Consider the following 19,214-nt stretch of genomic DNA (forward strand, 5'->3'; position numbering starts at 1 on the left):
ACTTTCACTTTGCAAGTCATTCAACCAAAATTCACCTCATTCTGGGAAGAGAGGGCGTGATTGGATGTCATTTTTGTGGTTTTTGTCACTTTTTAGAGTCAAGAAGGTGATTTTCTCCATCAATTTCAATGATAATATAAGCCAAGACTATCCGGCCTGCTATTTCCCGGTTCCAGTAAACCACATTGACTTGTGTGTTTGTAGTTTGATCAAAGAAACCCCAGTAGGTCACATGTCATGGGGAGAGCAGATGAGTGAAAAGGCGGCTTTCATGAGCCTTTTCGCACATATCTGCAAAACAACTGGCTGCTTTGGAGCTGCCATGGGGTTGCATAACATCTGTCTATCAAATTAGCATCAAACATAAACTCAACATGATGTTTTTTTTTACAGTATTTCTCACCAGAATGAATGCAGTGTCTGTTTGCAGAGGGGAAATGAAAAGGTTTTATTTTTGAGGCCAAAACTTTCCAGCCGACGAAAAACAGCTCGGAGTGTTTACGACAAGCAGGAGGCATTGTAAAATATGTTTTTCTCTGTTCCGCTGGTGGTGAATGAGGAGCTTGTGAAAGTGGGTGGGATTTAAACAGGAGTGAAAAACAGAACAAAGGGACAATCGGTCAGGCCAAACCTCAAACCTCAAAGGGTCAAGAGGCCCTGCGTGGTGTCCGCTGCGTCCAGGGCCGCCCTGCACATCAGAGCCTGTTTACACCCCGTAAGTCTGCTACAATCACTTACTGCAGGAAAAACAAACGCTTCTCTTTGAGCGTGGAGCCAAGAAAAAGCAACGTATGCCTCTCTCTCTCACAGAGAGGACGATTCTTGTATCATCTCTCTCCCACAGCTGCAGAATTCAGCAACACACCCGTGATGAAAAAATTTAAGGAAGAAAGCAAGTTTTTGTTTCAGAAAAATCCAGTTTCTGGCCTGCAGAGGTCATAAAATTCATCCGAGATCCTCTACAGAAGCTTTTATCATAAGTCATCCAGCTCCACTTTTAAAGTTTACACCTGCAAATGAATTTTAAAAGGTAGGAGGGATTAGGATTCAAATGCGACGAGGGACAGAGAGCTACAAAGACTGAAACAAAAAGCTCACAAGACAAACACAGACAATGAGAAAAAAAAACGTAGGAAGTTCTCCAGTCTTAAGTCGACATTCCTCAGCCCTGATGCCTGAAGAATCCTAAGATCCTAAACCTATACAGTCATCCGCTGTCTAAATCCCTGCAAACAATACTCCACAGCCCAGGAGAGGCGGTGGGATATTCAGCACAGGTGGCATCAGGTGCTTCCCAGTAGAGACAGATGGAGCTGGAGAGCAGATTAAAGCAGAATAGATATTCTGAGCCATTTGCTAGTCTCCGCTCTGCAGAGGAAGCTGATTCATTCATCGCAGGAAATGAGAGAGAAAAACCCGACACCTGTGAAGCTGCTACAAAGGTGGACGATCTGGTGGAAACTGTGATGAGGAAGAAAGAAAAAAAAAACAGCAGAATAAAAGCAAATGATCTCTCTTTAAGACATGAATTTAACCTGGGGAGTTTGAATTCAAATATAGACTCCATTAGTCCTCCTGAAGAGAAAAAAGGCGGGTTTACTGGAAATGGTGTTAAAATGGATCCCAAGAACCTCGCTCTGCTGTTTTTGTTTCTGACCATTGTTTGGACAAAAAGGTCGGGTGAGATCAAAAACGACCAGCGTACGATATCTTCCTACGGATTATGTTTCAACGTTTGGTGGGCTCGACGTACACTTTATGGAGCGAGCCACCAATCACAATTGTTCTTAACCAGCTTGTGCAAACAGGCCACGGGGGTTTGTGTGAAATGTCGTTGTTTTACGAATTTCATTTGCTTTTTGATTAGTCGATTAACAAAATACCGTGCAGCAAATGGTTGGAGCTACGCATGTGAGAGTTTTGTTTGAGATGGCTCTATTCTTTCTGTGATTTGAGGCTTTGAACTGTGAGTTGGACTTTATTTTGAAGTGTTTTCTGTTATGATTGTAATCTTGGTTGGCACTCATCAATGGAATCACTACATCCTGGTTTTCTTTCATGAGGTATAATATGTGTAAGTACACAGTCCCATCCTCGGGCTGGGCAATAAATCGAAAACTTATCGTTATCGAAATTTCTGACTCTTATCGAGATCATTTTTCCCATGTCAATAAATCTGATAATAAAAAAAACTAAAAGATGTGTGTAGGTTGGCAGCGTTCATGTCCCTTTAAGAAGCGGTACCGCCTTGAGTCACGTAAAAATGTGACTCTACATGATACATGCAACAGCCCCATCTAGTGGACAACTTTTGTTTCTGCACACACCTGTAGTTATCGTCCACTTATCGTTATCGAGGTGAAATCCTCAATATATCGTGACATTAAATTTAGGCCATATCGTCCAGCCCTATCCCATCCCATCCGCAAGACTAATTCTATGACATAAAATAGTCACTCTTAAAAAGAAAATAAAACACAATCACTGTCAAAGATGGTAGAAAAAGTTGTCCAACAGACCAAGCTTATTGGAAATTTAAATGTTTATTGCAAAAAGTTTTGGGTCAATTGCATCCCATAAGCATTCGATTTCTCTGTATTCCACTTGATTTTGACTTTGAGCATCTAAAATAGAAACAATTTTTTTTTGTTTAAATTTTAAGCAAATAAGTAAAAAGCTGTAAAGCTTATTTCGCAGACTGGAATTTGCCCTAAACAGCGCGAGTTATTTTCAGTAATCTGAGATTACAGGAAAAAAGGGCCACCAGTGTTTGTGCAGACATACCAGAAAGCACCACCTCAACGAGGTCCCCTTCATGGATGTCTTCGACCGAGGTCAGCCTCTGCAGGATGTTCTCGTCAGTGAAGTCATGGCGGAACAGCAAGATCTTGTCATACATTCCAAAGAAGCCACACTCTGGAAACTGGGAAGAAAGAGAGATGCGGAAGAAGATAGTGAGTAAAGATGCACATCTGAGGCTGGCAATCAGGACGTTGATGGTCATTGCATTAGTTCACAGAACACAATCGATGCAGATCAGTCTGGTTTATCTTTATAGCCTCCAGCAAATACACACAAGCATCTGTGATCTTATTACGTCACTTCCAGTGGCTTACATCACCACTGGTGAGGCTATTGGAGGTTTCTGAACCTGATGACTCAGGAAATGAGCCCCTGCTCAGGCCTCCTTTCCTCATTTCAGAGGAATTTGCACTATAAGGTAGGAGGAAATGCGACTCACAGGAGCCCACGCTGAAGAAAAGTTCCCATTTTCTGCACCACAATAAAACAATTACCACACTTTTAACCCTCAGTGGGTCATAAAGGTGACTCACTCGGCTTTTTGTGGCACTCCAATGCGAAAAATGAAAGATTTTCAAGCAGGAACACAAATAAAGACGCTTAAATTAGCTGTTACTGTCACTTATATGACGAAAATGGTTCAGATTACATTAGGAGGTGAAGAAGGCGGGAGGGGGACTCAAGGGAAAGGAAGACGAGGTTTTGACAGGAGTAGAGGAGAATCAGAGAACAGGAAGTGCAACTCCAGTCAACATAGTCACTTCCTGCACTGAGAGCAGCTTTGTTGTCACAAATAAAGTAGTGTGTAAAAGTTTTAAAAAGTTAATATCATTACTTCCCAAATGTAAATGTTAATTGAGCTTTGAGCTTTTATTCAAGCAAAAATCTGATGTTTAATAATATTTTAAATTTTAAAGAGAGATTCATATTTTCAGCATCAGTGGCAACAACAAAAAAACACCCCAGTAGAACAACAACACATTTCTGCACCTTTGAGGACGGAAAGTGTCAATCAACACTAGAAAAACGATGAAGGCGGCTCTGCGTGGTTGTATCAGAGTGGGAATTGGGGCTTCCACTCTGACATAAGCCTAGATCTAATGCCAAGCTGGTACTGATGGATCCGCCAGCTGTTTCCCCCCCGAACCCGAGCCACGCACAATGGGCTGAGCAAAACAATGCCACAGTGGCCCGGGGAGCACCAGAGGTTGGCATGGTGTCTGAACACGGGACCCATAAGACACCTGGAGCTTTGGAAGTGCCAAGAAAGACAGACAACAAGGCAGAATGGTGGCTAGGGACGCATGAATGTATCAGATGGCTCCAGTAAACAAGGACAGAAGGATAAAACTAACAAAAATGGAATTTTACAAAGAAAGTGGCAACAATTGTGTCTTTTTGCGGTAATTAATTTGGATAAACATTTCAAAATGGGACTTTGCTTTTCTTTTCAAGGAACGGAGCGAGTTACATGATCAGTTACGGCTTTAGCTGAAGTTTTTCTTTTTTTCAGTTAGTGCTTTAATAAACCATCACACCATCTTCCTTTATGCGCTACAGTGTTATTTAGATAACATGATAAGAGATTATGCCTGGTGTAACGGAATGAAATGACTGTTTTCCACCAAAAGTCATTTTCCCCCTCTCCTCTGACACAGAACTAGTCTGCATGAGATATGGCCTCAAGGTCTCATGCATTTGCTTCTAAACCGCTTTCTTTTCAGCTCAAGAGAAGAATGAAGAAAGGACTCTCTCCTTTTAATTAATCAAAGAACTCTATTTTTAATAAAGCTAATCAAACAAAGTGTTAGTCAATAATATAATGTTGACCAATCTGTGAAATCAAAATATTAATTACTTTATTATAATCCTATAGAATATAATAAGTAATGTGACTTTAAATGTTTCCACTAGGACTGATCTCACGTAGCGTCAAGAGATGACACATTGCTTTCACTGATCCAATCAGAATCTGCCAGATCTGACGGAGGTGTGGTTTGGGTGGTGTTTGGTAAATCTGTCATCTTTTTATTCGACCATAAACCAAAATATCCAAAGTATAAAACTATGCCCACGTCATCTCTAACGCCAGTTCAAAGCGTTCTAGAGAAGTTGTCGGAGTGGCCAATCCGTAACTTTCCTCTTCAGCCAAAAGAACCCACGACAAGCTGGATAAAACCTGTTACTGTTCCAACCGCTGCAACGGTTCCTTTCAGAATAAAAGCTGAACCATCACGGCCCAGTTTTGGGTCTCGCTAGATGCCAACAAAACTGCCGTGACCCAGAAGTATCTCAAGACTGGCAGTCGGCTGCCGTGGCTGTTTCTACAGACTTCGGCTCCATAAAGGTCAAGCTGGACCTTGTTCATGTTCTTCCAGTCGGAAGTTCGGAGTTCCGAGGAGAAAACGAACGCACCATTAGCGGAACGGAAGCTAACATATCAAGCTAACGTTATCTTAAACATTTAATTTACCTCTTAGGTGTGTTCTTGCTGTGTCTTTATAATTCCATGCTTTTGTTCTTTTTAAACACAGAAACAGTTTTGTTTACCTGTTTTGTAGCTACAGTTTCGCCGACGGCTGCCGGCTTCTTCAGGCTGACGCTGATGGTAAACGGAGAAGGAAGTGACGCGCCACCATCAGCGTCAGCCTGAAGAAGCCGGCAGCCGTCGGCGAAACTGTAGCTACAAAACAGGTAAACAAAACTGTTTCTGTGTTTAAAAAAAACAAAAGCATGGAATTTTATTTACCTACCGGAGCAGATTAAGATGAGGATGTCTCACTTAGATCGTTGTCGCTGGTTTCATCATCACCCAGTTACCCATCACATTTAGTGAAGTAGACCCAACCTCCTGATCAGACGAGGACTTCCGCTAAGGGTACGTAGACCGACAAATGGCGTTGAATGTGTTTATGAATCTCCTAACCAAAGCGTAACACGAAGACATCACCTTCATTTCCCATCAGAACTAATCGCTTCTTCAGATTTGCTGGTTCTGAGCAACATTCCACATCACACCATTCTCCGTCTCATTCACCTTAGTTACACCATACATTTAGTGTTAAAGTTAGTCTAGTTTAATTTGTTTAGTAATAAATCTTTAAACTTGACTCTCTCTCTTCTGTTGTATCTGAGTGAATACGAAGCTGTTATCTAATCCCTGCAATAAAAAGTTCCAATCTTCTGGTTAAACAGTACCCACAGATCCATAAGGTTGATTTCATATTTCCTATGGAATCTTATGGCTTATTAAATAACATGTAAATTAACTCATTACACTGGCCGTTAGCTTATCAGTCCCATCACAAAAAACAATATCCTGATTTATTTTTCTACATTAAACAATTTCAGTGACTATTATGACTAATGCATGAAGCTTGCATCAGTTTTAATAACAGCCCAAATTATTGAAGAATATTTTATTAAAATAACCACTAAAGCTCTAAATCTATAATATATTTTGTTCTAATTTTTTCTTTTTTTTTCAATATCCTGTGTTTTATGTTTTTAATAATTTTTTCCTCCAGAAAACATTAATCATCATGCAATAACTTCATTTTCTACCTAAATTCATCCTATATTTCATATTTATTATGGTATGTGTATGGTAATCACCTATTTGGTTCTTGTTGATGACGCCACAAAAAATGTGCTCCAAAATAGCTGAAATATCCCTATAATGATCTAATTTGAGCAAAAATAATTAACCTTTATTTTTCTATAATTACAGGAATAAAAACGTTTCTGCTCATTTCTGGGTGTGTAAAAGGGCACGTGTCTGCCTAATGGACCACATCCAACTCACCCCCTCCTTCTGACACATCCGCATCCTAAACCCTGTCACGCTTTCAGGTGATTATTACCATTAGGCACAAACCAACCCAGGCCGGAGAAAGAGGAGCATCCTTCCTGAGCCGGCTGCAGTGTCACTGTGGGGGTTTCCTCCACTGGTTTAAATCATTGACTTTGACACGCAAAAAGAAAATGATGTTAATGCCGTCCAGCTCCAGTCGCCTCCTCTTGGCTCCATGTGCAGCACTTTCCATCAGTCTGAAGCTGGAGCATCAGCAGGCGAGCCTGTAATGGTTATGAGGGAAGAGTGCTCAACTTTCCATGCCCATTAAAGCAGGAGAAAGCAATCGCTGCAAAAACAAAAAGGTTTAAGATTCACTCGCCCAGATTTTGAGACATCTCCAGCCGAACACTGACACATTTTCATGTCCTGCAACCTATAAAAACCATTAAACACCCTCCACACATGCTACAAGTGACTTATCTTGTTGAAATCCATTTATGCGAGCACCCACGACCACACACACACACACAAACACCAAAGACTGGAGCATAGAAGAGCTGTGTGTGAGGTCCACAAGTCAGGCTGAAAAGACTAGTGGAATGCGGCTTTGCAGTTGTAAGCTTTTGTTAAACGATCTAATCCACCATTGATATGTTAAATCTTGTTATAAGGAAAAAGATTCAGGAGGGCCAGAAGAGAGAAGTGATGATAGGGAAGAGTTTTACTAATAAGACACAGAAGGTCCAACCACTGTGCTTTTAGATGCCAGATGGGACTCAAGACAAGATTATTAGTTATTTTCCTAAGTTGCAACAGCGTCGAAGACAAACAGGAAGCAGCATGTGAGTTCAGACAGGTGTGCTTACTGCTGGACCTCAAGCTGCTTCACACTTTTATGGGTCTGGCTGTAAGCCAGGTGGATGTGTTCCAAATAAAAGTTATGATGTTGGATGGAAAACAATGATGGGTCCTTTCAGCAAAAATCTTCAGAACAGATGTGCTTCTAAATGAAAATGTTGTTAAATCGCACAACAAATTGAGGCTTTATTACCTGTGGCATGACGCTGTTATGCATGAAACCTTTCTTTCTTTATCAGACAAACACCTAATCAGAAAAAACTAAAGTTATAACTTTTTTTTCTGATGTTAATCGATTTCCGTTTTGAGATCATTATGATTTTAGGACTTTGTTTTATTTTGTTTTGATTAGCGATGGGTACAGAATTCGGTACTTTTTAAGGTACCGACCAAATTCCATAGTACCGACTGAGTTTCGGTACCCGTCCTTCATAACGAGAACTTCCCTAGACAGCTGCGCATGCGCAAGAGCGTTACGTCGGTCGCTGCGAGCCAGTTGTAAACAGAGCAGCATGGTGGAAAGAATGCACGCTAAAGCTTGGGTCCACTTCACTAAATGTGATGGGTAACTGGGTGATGATGAAACCAGCGACAACGATCTAAGTGAGACATCCTCATCTTAATCCGCTCCGGTAGGTAAATAAAATGTTTAAGATAACATTAGCTTGATATGTTAGCTTCCGTTCCTCTAATGGTGCGTTCGTTTTCTCCTCGGAACTCCGAATTTCCGACTAGAAGAACATGAACACGCTCTAAAGTTTGGCTTCACTTTACTAAATGCGACGGGTGAAGACGAAACCAGTGACAATGATCTAAGTGAGACATCCTCATCTTAATCTGCTCCGGTAGGTAAATTAAATGTTTAAGATAACGTTAGCTTGATATGTTAGCTTCCGTTCCGCTAATGGTGCGTTCGCTTTCTCCTCGGAACTCCGAATTTCCGACTGGAAGAACATGAACGCGCTCTAAAGTTTGGCTTTACTTTACTAAATGTGACGGGTGATTGGGTGAAGATGAAACCAGCGACAACGATCTAAGTGTGAGGCATCATCGTTTTAATCTGCTCCAGCAGCTAAATAAACTGTTTAAGATAACGTTAGCTTGATAAATTAGCTTCCATTGCCACCAATGTTATCAGCTAATGGTGCGTTCGCTTTCTCCTTGGAAATTCTAACTTCCCAGTAGGAAAAATCAAATGAAAAAGGACGGCAAAAGGAATGAAGATACACAGTAAATTTAGTTCACAGTAAAGATGTTTGCTTCAGTTTAATTATCAGCTTATAAAACTACAAGGACGATGTTAAAATACAAACAGTTGTATGCTATTTATCGTGATATTTATCAAATATGGTTATATATTGAGAAAAATATATATTTAATTATAAAAGATAATTAAAATATTAAACACTCAGAAGTATCTAAAATTGGTACCGTTAAGTACCGGTATCGATTCCTAGGTACCGGGAATTAGTACCGAATCGATTCAAATATCAAAGGTACCCATCCCTAGTTTTGATCTTTGTGATTCTGTCTGTGATAAGTGTTATAGAAATAAAATGTACTTACTTACCAATCAGATACACCCAGAGACCCTGCACAGGACTTTTATTTTGCATAGTTTCTAGTTGTTTTACACTGTTTTTGTGTTTGACTTCCTGTCTGGCCTGATCTGAACTGTTAAGCTTGATGCGTTCTGGAAGCGCAGCACAAATAAGAGACTCAAAAGTGCACCTACACTTCTGTAACACTTCCAAACGGTGGAAACACACTCATCCTCTATAACGGCAGCTGCATACTACGTTTTGCAGACGTTACACAAAGCTTGCAGGTCCAGTAGAAAGTTTTACAGTAATGATGCACCCTGCTCATTCAGCCCATGAACTATTCACCCTCCTTCCCTCGGGCAGTAGATTGAGCAGTCTGACCACAGATGCGTAATCGTTGCATTAATGCCTGTGAAGCGGAATATGCAGCTAAAAGCAGCAGGCCTGGCATGGAGTGGCACGTCTTGGCTGCATCCCAGAAGCGTTGTCGCAGTGCTCCGCAAAATTTACACTTTGGATCAATTTTGTCATACGCTTCCAGAACACATCAAGTTCAATAGTTTAAATCAGCGGTTCCCAAACTTATTTAGCTGCTGTAACGTGAGGAAATATAATAATACATTTCTCCAAGCATAGGCTGTTAGCATAGGCTGTTCATGAAGTGTCTACAATGGTTAAGATGGTAAAGGATTCCAACACAAAAACACACTTAAGAGCCAAAATATTCCTTTAAAGCTTTCTCCAAACCATAAAAGCCCAGAACGGTCAGATACACACATCCCCAAACCTTGTTCAAAGACTTTTCTTACAGAAAATGACAAATATCATCTCAAAGTAGGAGACCTGAGCTCCTTTCTGCATCAAGTGAGTCTAAAGAAAAGAAACCACAAAATGCTGGAAAGCATGAACACCGTGTGGTGTGTATTTAGCTGCAGATTCAAAGTCCAGCTGCAGGAGCTGAAAATGAATAAGCAACCAAATTTACATGGGAGGAATATGGCTAAATTATTGCAATGTTGTGCAAAACTTTAAAACTGTCGCTTACTAAGATTTTTCATCCAAGAAGACATTTTAGTTCTTAAAAGATAGTAAGAGGTTGATTCAGGGAAGGAAAAACATAAATAAATGAGGTATCCATCAAGACTTTTTCAAACACATCTATTAACAAAGTAAAAGCTTCTCAAAAGCATTAAAAATTTCTAAAATGTTAACTTTTTTTCATCAAGGTACAAAAATCTTGTGAAACCTTCTACCACAGTCAGGAGATTGAAGGCCTTTGTTTATGTGGCTTTAGGCAGTGAGATAAAACTGATCACAGGTTCAGTGATAGAAGGTGCCTTTATTCACTTAATAAATAAGTCTATTGACTAATAACTTTGGATGTGTTTGGCACTGAGATGGCAATCCCACACACCCCAGAGACACTTCACCAGAAGAAGAGCTTTATATGCTGGATTGATAAACGCGACGCTTACATTCAAAAGGTTAAAAGCGATGAGCGATGAGTACGATGAGGTCTGACATTGTTCTGCTGAGCCACAGTGAAGGTGCCTCGAAAAGGAAAAACCTTGGTGGATTTTAAACACCCACAAAAGATTAAAATGTGCCTCGATACTTCAGTTCATCAAACAACTGCAATGGAAATTCCAATTATGTGCTAGCACGAACGCTGAAGGAAAGGGATGCAAAGTCTGTCCAAGTCGCATCAAACACAAATGTGGAAAACCGAGTTAGTTCATTAAAGTCAACAGTGGAATTCAAGATGTTTGAATTACATAGTATTAATAAAGTACTGCACGAAAGCCTTCCAAGCAGCATGGTTTAATAAACACAAGTCAGCAAATTAAACAATTACTAGACTGAGAGGAAAACAGCAGCCAAGTAAATAATCGGACTTCTAAAGCGATGCGGGAAAAGAGAGAACGCTGGAACTACTCTGGTTTTCCACTGTCTTGTTTAACAGTGTGCTTTTTCATTAACTGGTTCCATATAATTTGGTTTAATAACTACAGAGAAGTCACTTTGATTGTAGAAATGTGCCCTCAATAGACTTAACTGTAATGAAAATTGAGTGTAAACACAAAAGAAATCGTTTTCAGAGACGTGTCATTTTTATTTTGTAATAATTTGAAAGATGTTCATTAATATTTTATACACGCCTAATGAGTAAATTAATCCACAATCATGTTTAGATGATTGTTAAAGGTCAGTAGGCAAAGTTCAGGGCATGTTTCACGGTGGTGCCATGGGAATATGATACTTCTTTTAAGTCTACATGCTCTTTGTCACAGTTCAGGGTGTTATCAAACGCCTCATTTTCAAAGCCATGAAAGGAAAAATGTCCAAGCTTTAGATGAAAAGCAAATCTGGTCAATGATAAATGACCTGCATTTCCATAGCGCCTTTCAGAGTCAGAGGACTCTAAAGTGCTTTACACTACAGTGTATCATTCCTCCATTCACACACACACACTCCCACGCTGACGATAAGCTACAATGTAGCCACAGCTGTCCTGGGGCTCACTGACAGAGAATGACAGACAATGCAGGCTGCACCACCATGAGTCCCCCAATATAGCGGGATTCTAGGAGATGCTACGTAGCATCACAAACAAAGAGGAGGTGCTACGTAGCATCATGAACAAAGAGGAGATGCTACGTAGCATCACGAACTAAGGGGAGATGCTACGTAGCATCGCAAACAAAGGGGAGATGCTTCGTAGCATCGCGAACAAAGGGGAGATGCTACGTAGCATCGCAAACAAAGGGGAGATGCTACGTAGCATCGCGAACAAAGGGGAGATGCTACGTAGCATCGCAAACAAAGGGGAGATGCTACGTAGCATCGCGAACAAAGGGGAGATGCTACGTAGCATCGCAAACAAAGGGGAGATGCTACGTAGCATCGCAAACAAAGGGGAGATGCTACGTAGCATCACTAACAAACAGGACTGCTCTCAAACTGTGGGATTAATACTTTCCCTACAAACAGGAACCACATGTGATTTTGAAGGCTCCAGTATGAACACAGCCACCAGCGAACGTGGCAGAGTTCACTGTGACAACAGACACTCGAAGCAAAAGACACATGCTATATAAAATCCCTGCCACAGGGCTTCAGAGGGTCCCCACTGAGATTATAGCTGAACTTTAGAAACTGTGGCATGTTAGCCACATGCTAACATGAGCTGGTAATGCTACATATTGCTACAGCTAATGATGGCGTAAATCAGCAACTCACTCTTACATCCAACAGGCTAAACAGAAAAGTCATCACCAAGTAAACATCACTTTCTTTATTTTATGTATATACACTAAAGCAATCAAGCTGTGTCACGTTTAAAACAGTCTGGGAAGAAACAATCCTCCCAAATTTATATAACCCTGTCACACACTTGTATGCTTACATTACATTATGTCTGGTACACAGCTACTCTCCACATTCGCATGTCATATAAACCAGACCCACAGGTCTGAAGACCCAGACCGGGGCTTAAGACTGCACCATAAAAATAACAGTGGTTTTACAAATAAAATATGTTTGACTAAACATTAATGCAATACAAATCATGACTATGAGATGTGAAGATCTATCTTCTATAGCAGTGACCTCAACTCCCATCTTCAATATTTCAGTCTGCTCCTGTGAGCACTTCCAGACACAGAGATGGATCTAAAGAAGAAAAAAATAAACTTGCTTATTTTTTATTATTTTAGCCTCAGAAAAGAGTAATAATAGATTACTATGAGCATGTCCTGCACCTTGTATTATTTACTTTAAAGTAGGGATGCGTCAAAACCGATACTGGTATCGGTATCGGTGCAGATACCGATACGATACTGGTATCGGTGTCGATAAAAGTTAACCGATACCAGGAACCGATACCAATGGAGTTGCTTGAAAATGACTTAACTGTAACTTATCATTTCTGTTCACCTAATATTTTAGTTTTGTGATGATTTCTGTTCATATATTTTACTTTTTAATCTACCTCACAGTCTTTTCCTGTTGAAAGCAGAGAAGAAAATAAAATCTGTATTCCAAATCATTGCATTTTTTTTTTGTGTGTGGTAGAAATATCGGTAATGGTAATCGGTATCGGCGAGTATTCAGATCCAAGTATCGGTATCGTATCAGTTTGGAAAATGTGGTATCGTTGCATCCCTACTTTAAAGGGAAGCAAATAGAACATTTGAGACAAGCTGTTAACGAATTCTAAACACTAGTTTGTAAATAGTAAATAACCTGAATTTGATATAGCGCCTTCTGGGGTTCTACAACCCCTCAAGGTGCTTTACAACACAATCAGTCACGCAGCCATGCACACACATTCACGCGCTGGTGATGATGGGCTACAACATAGCCACAGCTGCCCTAGGAACACTGATGGAGGTGAGGCTGTCGTATACCGGCGCCGCCTTTCCCTCTGACCACCACCAGGACGCAAGGCGGGTTAAATATCTTGCCCAAGGACACAACTGTGATAGACTGAAGAGTCAATAAAAAAATTAAATCTTACCACAACTCTATTCAATTTTAAAATATTGACTTTTTTTGCTTTTTAGAACATGGCGTTACAATATATAGTAAATAAATATGTTATGTAAGTAATTCTTTGTGCATGAATACATCAAATGATCAAGTAAAAGAAAATGACATTTCACAAACTGCATAGAAAGCGTCTCCTTTTCTGCTCTGTGCACACAAAGGTCAAGATGCACGTTTTGCTTCAACTGTACATAATATAAAACAGTTTGCTCCTCTGTTTGCAGGCACAAGCCAAGAAAAACACACACCACAGCTGGAGGCGGGAGAAGTGGGGGGGAGGTATGAGCTGCAGCCTGACAAACCTCATATGGTAAATATTCAAGAAGTCACCCCATCACTGTGCACAACACCTTCACAACACAAGTTCTTTTCCTCTGCAAAAGGAAAACTTCACCCCGAGTTATTCAACTGAAACAGCCACATGCAGCACAAAGGAAACTGGTGAGGTAGGTGGCTCCGCGACAAGAGAAGCGGCGGCTTTCGCTCTGCTTGCTGCCAAACTTGTTTTCTTCCACGCAGTGGAATATGGCTCACCGTTCATTCGTCGCTGTAACTTCTCCCGTTTACCGTGTCATCACGGAATGCAGCAGCAGGATCTTTGAACCAAACACGTGCAGCCTGAAACACACTTGACACTCCTGTAAAGTCTCACTGAAGCGTGAAATAAGGGCTTTACCGAAATGTGTCTGGAGCTCGAGTCCTCTTCGATGTGCACGACATCGCAGCATCTCAGTACGGTAACACTCAAACTGAAAACCTTGGCTTGGTCATTCAGGTGCGATTTGATGCTATTTACACAGCAACAGTTGCCTTGCAAGGTAACCGGCAAAATATTGACATATAATAAAACTTTTCCCTCTTACTTCTTACACTTTACCTTCAATCTTTACATCAGAAAGTTGTAGCTTAGCTTAAGCATCGCTGTAAGGCAAGAAGAGAAATGTTGGGGTTTGAAAAAGTTCCAGGCCTTCATTTGCAATTAATTCCCTCCTGGCATCTTTCTTACTCCAAGTTGAAGGTTGTGTGTGTGTGTGTGTGTGTGTGTGTGTGTGTTTGTGTGTGTGTGTGTGTGTGTGTGTGTGTGTGTGTGTGTGTGTGTGTGTGTGTGTGTGTGTGTGTGTGTGTGTGTGTGTGTGTGTGTGTGTGTGTGTGTGTGTGTGTGTGTGTGTGATTGAAATCCACGTGAATCTACAGTTTTTCTGTGGTGGACTCAAAACTCTAACCACTGAGATTAGGTGAACAGCCTTGTTCAGACCACAGCGTAGTAGGAGAGTGTACACCTGACATCCTAAACCTCCTTCAATCATCACGAGACTCTAGGAAAGCTATACCACTTACCCAATTTACATGAACCACAATAGAAGATGACTTCAAGCCAAATCTCCTTCTGGCTTGACAAAACGGTAACGCAAGGCAGTCCAAAGAAAGTCCCACCACTTTTGATTATTTTGATCTGGAGAAACAATCTTCCTCTGAGGTAATTTGGCCAAAATTACAAAAGCATTGAAGTGAGCTGGAGATAATGGTGCTGAGGTCACTGTTTGGATACAAGCCATTGCATCCCTAAAGCTACCAGGTGGCTTCTAACCCAATGTTATAAAACTTTTACATACAGCACTGAACAAAAAACTTGTTATTTTGGTTCCAAAAAGCCTGATTTTCTTCTGTCCTTTAAAGGGGCATTATGGAAGTCTGACAGCCAAAACATGTATAGAAATAATAAATGTCTTCTTCATGCATTCTCCTGCAATGCCCTGGTCCTGTAGAATGAGCCCTGGCATTTTTACTGTGATTGCCTGTTTTTCTGTAAAATCACAGAAAAAGAGAGATGCTCGGGTCGAGCAGGCTGCTTCATGCGCGTTCACGCTCAGGCATAGCCCGTAGCATTTGCTATCCGTAGCTTTAGCAGCAGAGAGAGAGGCAGTGCCACTTTGTCGCTGTTCCTAACGCCTAGTGACAAAGCTAGCTACATTTCTGAGGACCCTTAGCTACTTTCTGTAGAACTTTCTTCTAGATATTTCCTGCAAATTAGCAACAAAATAGCCATTTTCGCTCCGAACTGTTCTTTGGTTTGATGTTGTTTCAGCTGTCATCAAGGATATAAATGTTACCGGTACAAAAGACGTCACTGGTGCTTTAGCTCACCTGGTAAGACGTCGGACTCTCATGCGGAAGACCTGGGTTTGATTCTGGATGTGAACATAGTTAATTTAAAGTTTCTTTTTTACATTAATGGTATATCTTTTACAGTAAGATGCCCAAATTTTTATTTGAGACTTGCCGAACGGCATTGAATTCACAGATAAAAAAGATGTGGGTTCAACTTTCATTTTGGAACAATTTTTCAAGCAAGGGACGGGAATGATCTGAGCATGCAGGAGGACTGACCCATCATAAACCTTTGTCGGCTGTGCTGAAGAGAAAGGTACAGAACCTAATTATTTAATTAATTAGCTGCGCGTTCTCCTGTCCTCTGCCCTCCGGGCCACACACACACACACACACACACAAGGGACTGTCTCAGCTGTTATTTTCGTTAAGGAGTGTGCACGTACAGCATGTGCGCCTCGTGCACGAGCTTACTATTGAAGCTGCCGTTACGCTTTTGGCCTGAGGGGGCAATCACGAGCATAAAAATTCAAAATTCCGTAAAGTCCCTTTAAAGTTCTTGATCAAGAAACTTTCTGGGGGTCTTTCAAAGTTTTTCTTTGCACTTTTTGTAGTTTTTTACCCTCAATTCCAGTCTAATACCCGACTATTTATCACCACTGAAAGGCAAAAGGCAGGAAAAAATGTTCTTCCCTGATCGGTGTGTGTGTGTGTGTGTGTGTGTGTGTGTGTGTGTGTGTGTGTGTGTGTGTGTGTGTGTGTGTGTGTGTTAGCAAAATATCTCCTGGGCCAGCGGATAAACTTTAATGAAACTCCCAAAGTAAGCACTGGATGTAAATTTAAAAGTTTTAGAGTCAACTTGATTCAAGATGGCCATCACAGCTAATCAGCATTAGCAAACACAAAAATGATGAAGACTCGGTCGATGTGCTTGGTGTGGTTGTAGCCAAAACTCCTCATGTGCAAAAACTTCACTTTAAACTTTGCCATTAACAGTCTGAGTCAACCCAGCTTATCTGATGAACTACTGGACCAGTTTTATTTTCACTCTCAGAAAGTTGAAGGTGGATCGTCTTTGCCACATTAATAAAAACCTGAGAGCTGAACTGGGCTTTTAACAACCTAATAACACCTGCCTTCATTTAAGAGCTGGGGGAGGGACTAGTTAAGTTTCATATCAAGTGTGTTGAAAAGGTTTGATCACATTGTCCCTATACCTTTAAAAGCACAAAACAGCTTATGGTTCACAAACTGGACTCTGTTTAAAATGCCAGAGTTTTGTCCGAAATCAAAATTTTGATGTTTTGTACTTTGGTTACGAAACAAACTTCTAAAAGCTGGATGCTCACGTTTCATAGGGGGAGTTTGGCACATCTGTTAATCTTAAACTGGATTTTATTTGACATGACTTTCTACTGGCATTGTTGCGTTTTGATGCATTTAAATGGTAAACGTTTAGCCCGTGCCACCGTGACCATCTCCCCCTCAAAATAACAAACATTCATTTCACATCTTTGTTGAGTGTAAACCCCATTCAACAAACACCCAATAATACGGCTCAATTTTACAGACATCGCATCATTCACAACATCCTCCCAGAGCTAACAGATCGCTCCCAAATTACCGTGAAATTGAACATACCGTTAGGATTTGAGAGAAAACGCTTTAACGCCATAATTTCTCAACATATTAGTTTAAAACTCCTGCATGAAAGGAGATAAATAGTTTTTATTTTCTGTGTAAAGAACTGAAGAGTGGTTTAAAACTTGTATGACTGTGTCCAGATATGCCGTCATGCATGTGTGCGTGCGTACGGGTTTAGGCTGTGTCCAGGCAGAGAAGAGGAAGACTGACTCACAGAACCTAGAGCCTTGCAGGAAGACAGCAGTGTGATCTAAGACATGCTTGGCCAGGCCCCCGCACACTACTGATGAGTTATAGCCTCGCTGCAATCCTACGCCAGCACCTCTGCCTTAAAGATATACCGCAACGCGCACTCCATCTTCTCTCTGGAGAAGCAGCAAGCAGGCGCCAGATTCACCTTCACCAGGGGGCAAATAAACAGGTGAACCTGAGGGGGGTGGCGAAGGCGAGATGGATTGCGGCTGCGCTTTCTCGTGCTCTGTTGGTGCGGGAGGTCAGAAGGTGTGTGGTAATTGCAGGATGCAGGAACAGGCTGCTGTTTCTCAACAAAAATTAATAATTGCTGTGGGGTCTGTTCCAGAAGGTCACTAGGAACACGGAAACACACAACTAAATAAGCTGTCCGCATTCCAACAGTCAAGCTGTCACCTACTTAGAGAGTGAAACACACCGTTAGGTCATTTCTCTAAATGTTTATACACACAGACAAGAATAATGGCCGGTGCAACGTGGAGAAAAGCCATTTCACAACGACTCGAACAGGCCGTGCTGCTCTGCCGACCACAGCAGATTGGAGAGCGGGAACAGGGGGAATATGGAAACAGGGAGCGGCTCTGAGGGGAACTAACCAGCGAAAGAAACGGCGTCAGACCAAAACTGTCGCTCGTCACGTTTCGTCCCAATCGAATGAAAGCAGAACCATTTCCTTTGAGTTTAATTTGCTGCCTTGCTAATTGCTGATGCCTTTTGTTGGACCTTTACCCTCCAAACTCGAAAGCCATCTTGTTATTTTAACATGTAATTTCACTTCCTCTGCCACCTCCGTATCAGTTTGACTGATCACTCGCTGCACTGAGAAACAGGAAAGGCAAACAGTGCTGAGAAAACAACACAGAATAAGACATTCTGCAACCTGCTCATGCAGCAGGGATCAATAATGCCTCGCTGATATGATCGAGAAGCCACAATGGAAACCACGTGGTCTTCGTGGCTGGAGAAAGTTCTGGTATGCAAGCAGATCTGCTACAGTAAGAGTAATTTGTAACCTTTTGGGTCAGAGTGTTGCTCCAGTCAGCAAAGTGAAATCAGTGATTAACTACGTTGATGCGTTATTTAGAAAAGGGTCATGTTTCTGTCGTTAATCCCAAGTTCTCCTCAGCATTCGTCACGCCTGGCATTCTTAAGTGTGCTGAAGTGAGCGTAAGGTGGAATGTTGACTGTTAATGAGTGAATTAATAAGAGGAAAAGACACATCCTCTTTCAGTGCAAAACGTCGTGCCACGGTAAGAAATTTATGAACGGAAACTGACGGAGCCTCTCAGGAAGCTCTCCTAAATCACGACACGTGCTCGGCTCCACAAGGACAAAGTCACCAGGATCCCTGGGTATTAAATGGCTCCACGCTACCACACCACTTCCAACATAATCACAATCATTCCAGCTAGCATTAGCGGAGATTGGAGTGGTGCAAGATTATCTCCCAACAGTGGCTGAAGTCAAGTGCGGTGGAGGACGTTTGTGGCGACCTGGAAGCTCAGAACACCCAAAGCAAAGCTGCGTTTAGTTTAGTAGCAGAAGCCGCCTTCTTTTGATGGTTTTGGCAAAGAGAACCGGCCGTGCAGCGCCCACAACCCCCATCCAAAGCCTGCCAAGAAGGCTGTCCCAGCCTCCCCCTGTCCCCGGAGAGAGCCGCG

At 41.5% G+C, this 19,214-nt stretch overlaps 1 protein-coding gene across 3 annotated transcripts in view; it reads right to left on the reverse strand.

The window, feature by feature from the left end:
* prkd3 (protein kinase D3) overlaps positions 1-19,214 on the reverse strand; it is a 45,476-nt gene that overhangs the window by 15,798 nt on the left and 10,464 nt on the right. For all 3 annotated transcript variants that reach the window (XM_054741484.2, XM_054741485.2, XM_015970420.3), the window contains exon 3: positions 2,785-2,923. In XM_054741484.2, coding sequence (XP_054597459.2) covers positions 2,785-2,923 — 139 coding nt within the window. The remainder of the gene's footprint in view (positions 1-2,784; positions 2,924-19,214) is intronic.

The sequence above is a fragment of the Nothobranchius furzeri genome, chromosome 18, assembly GCF_043380555.1.
Source record: "Nothobranchius furzeri strain GRZ-AD chromosome 18, NfurGRZ-RIMD1, whole genome shotgun sequence".
Classification (NCBI taxonomy): Eukaryota; Metazoa; Chordata; class Actinopteri; order Cyprinodontiformes; family Nothobranchiidae; genus Nothobranchius; species Nothobranchius furzeri.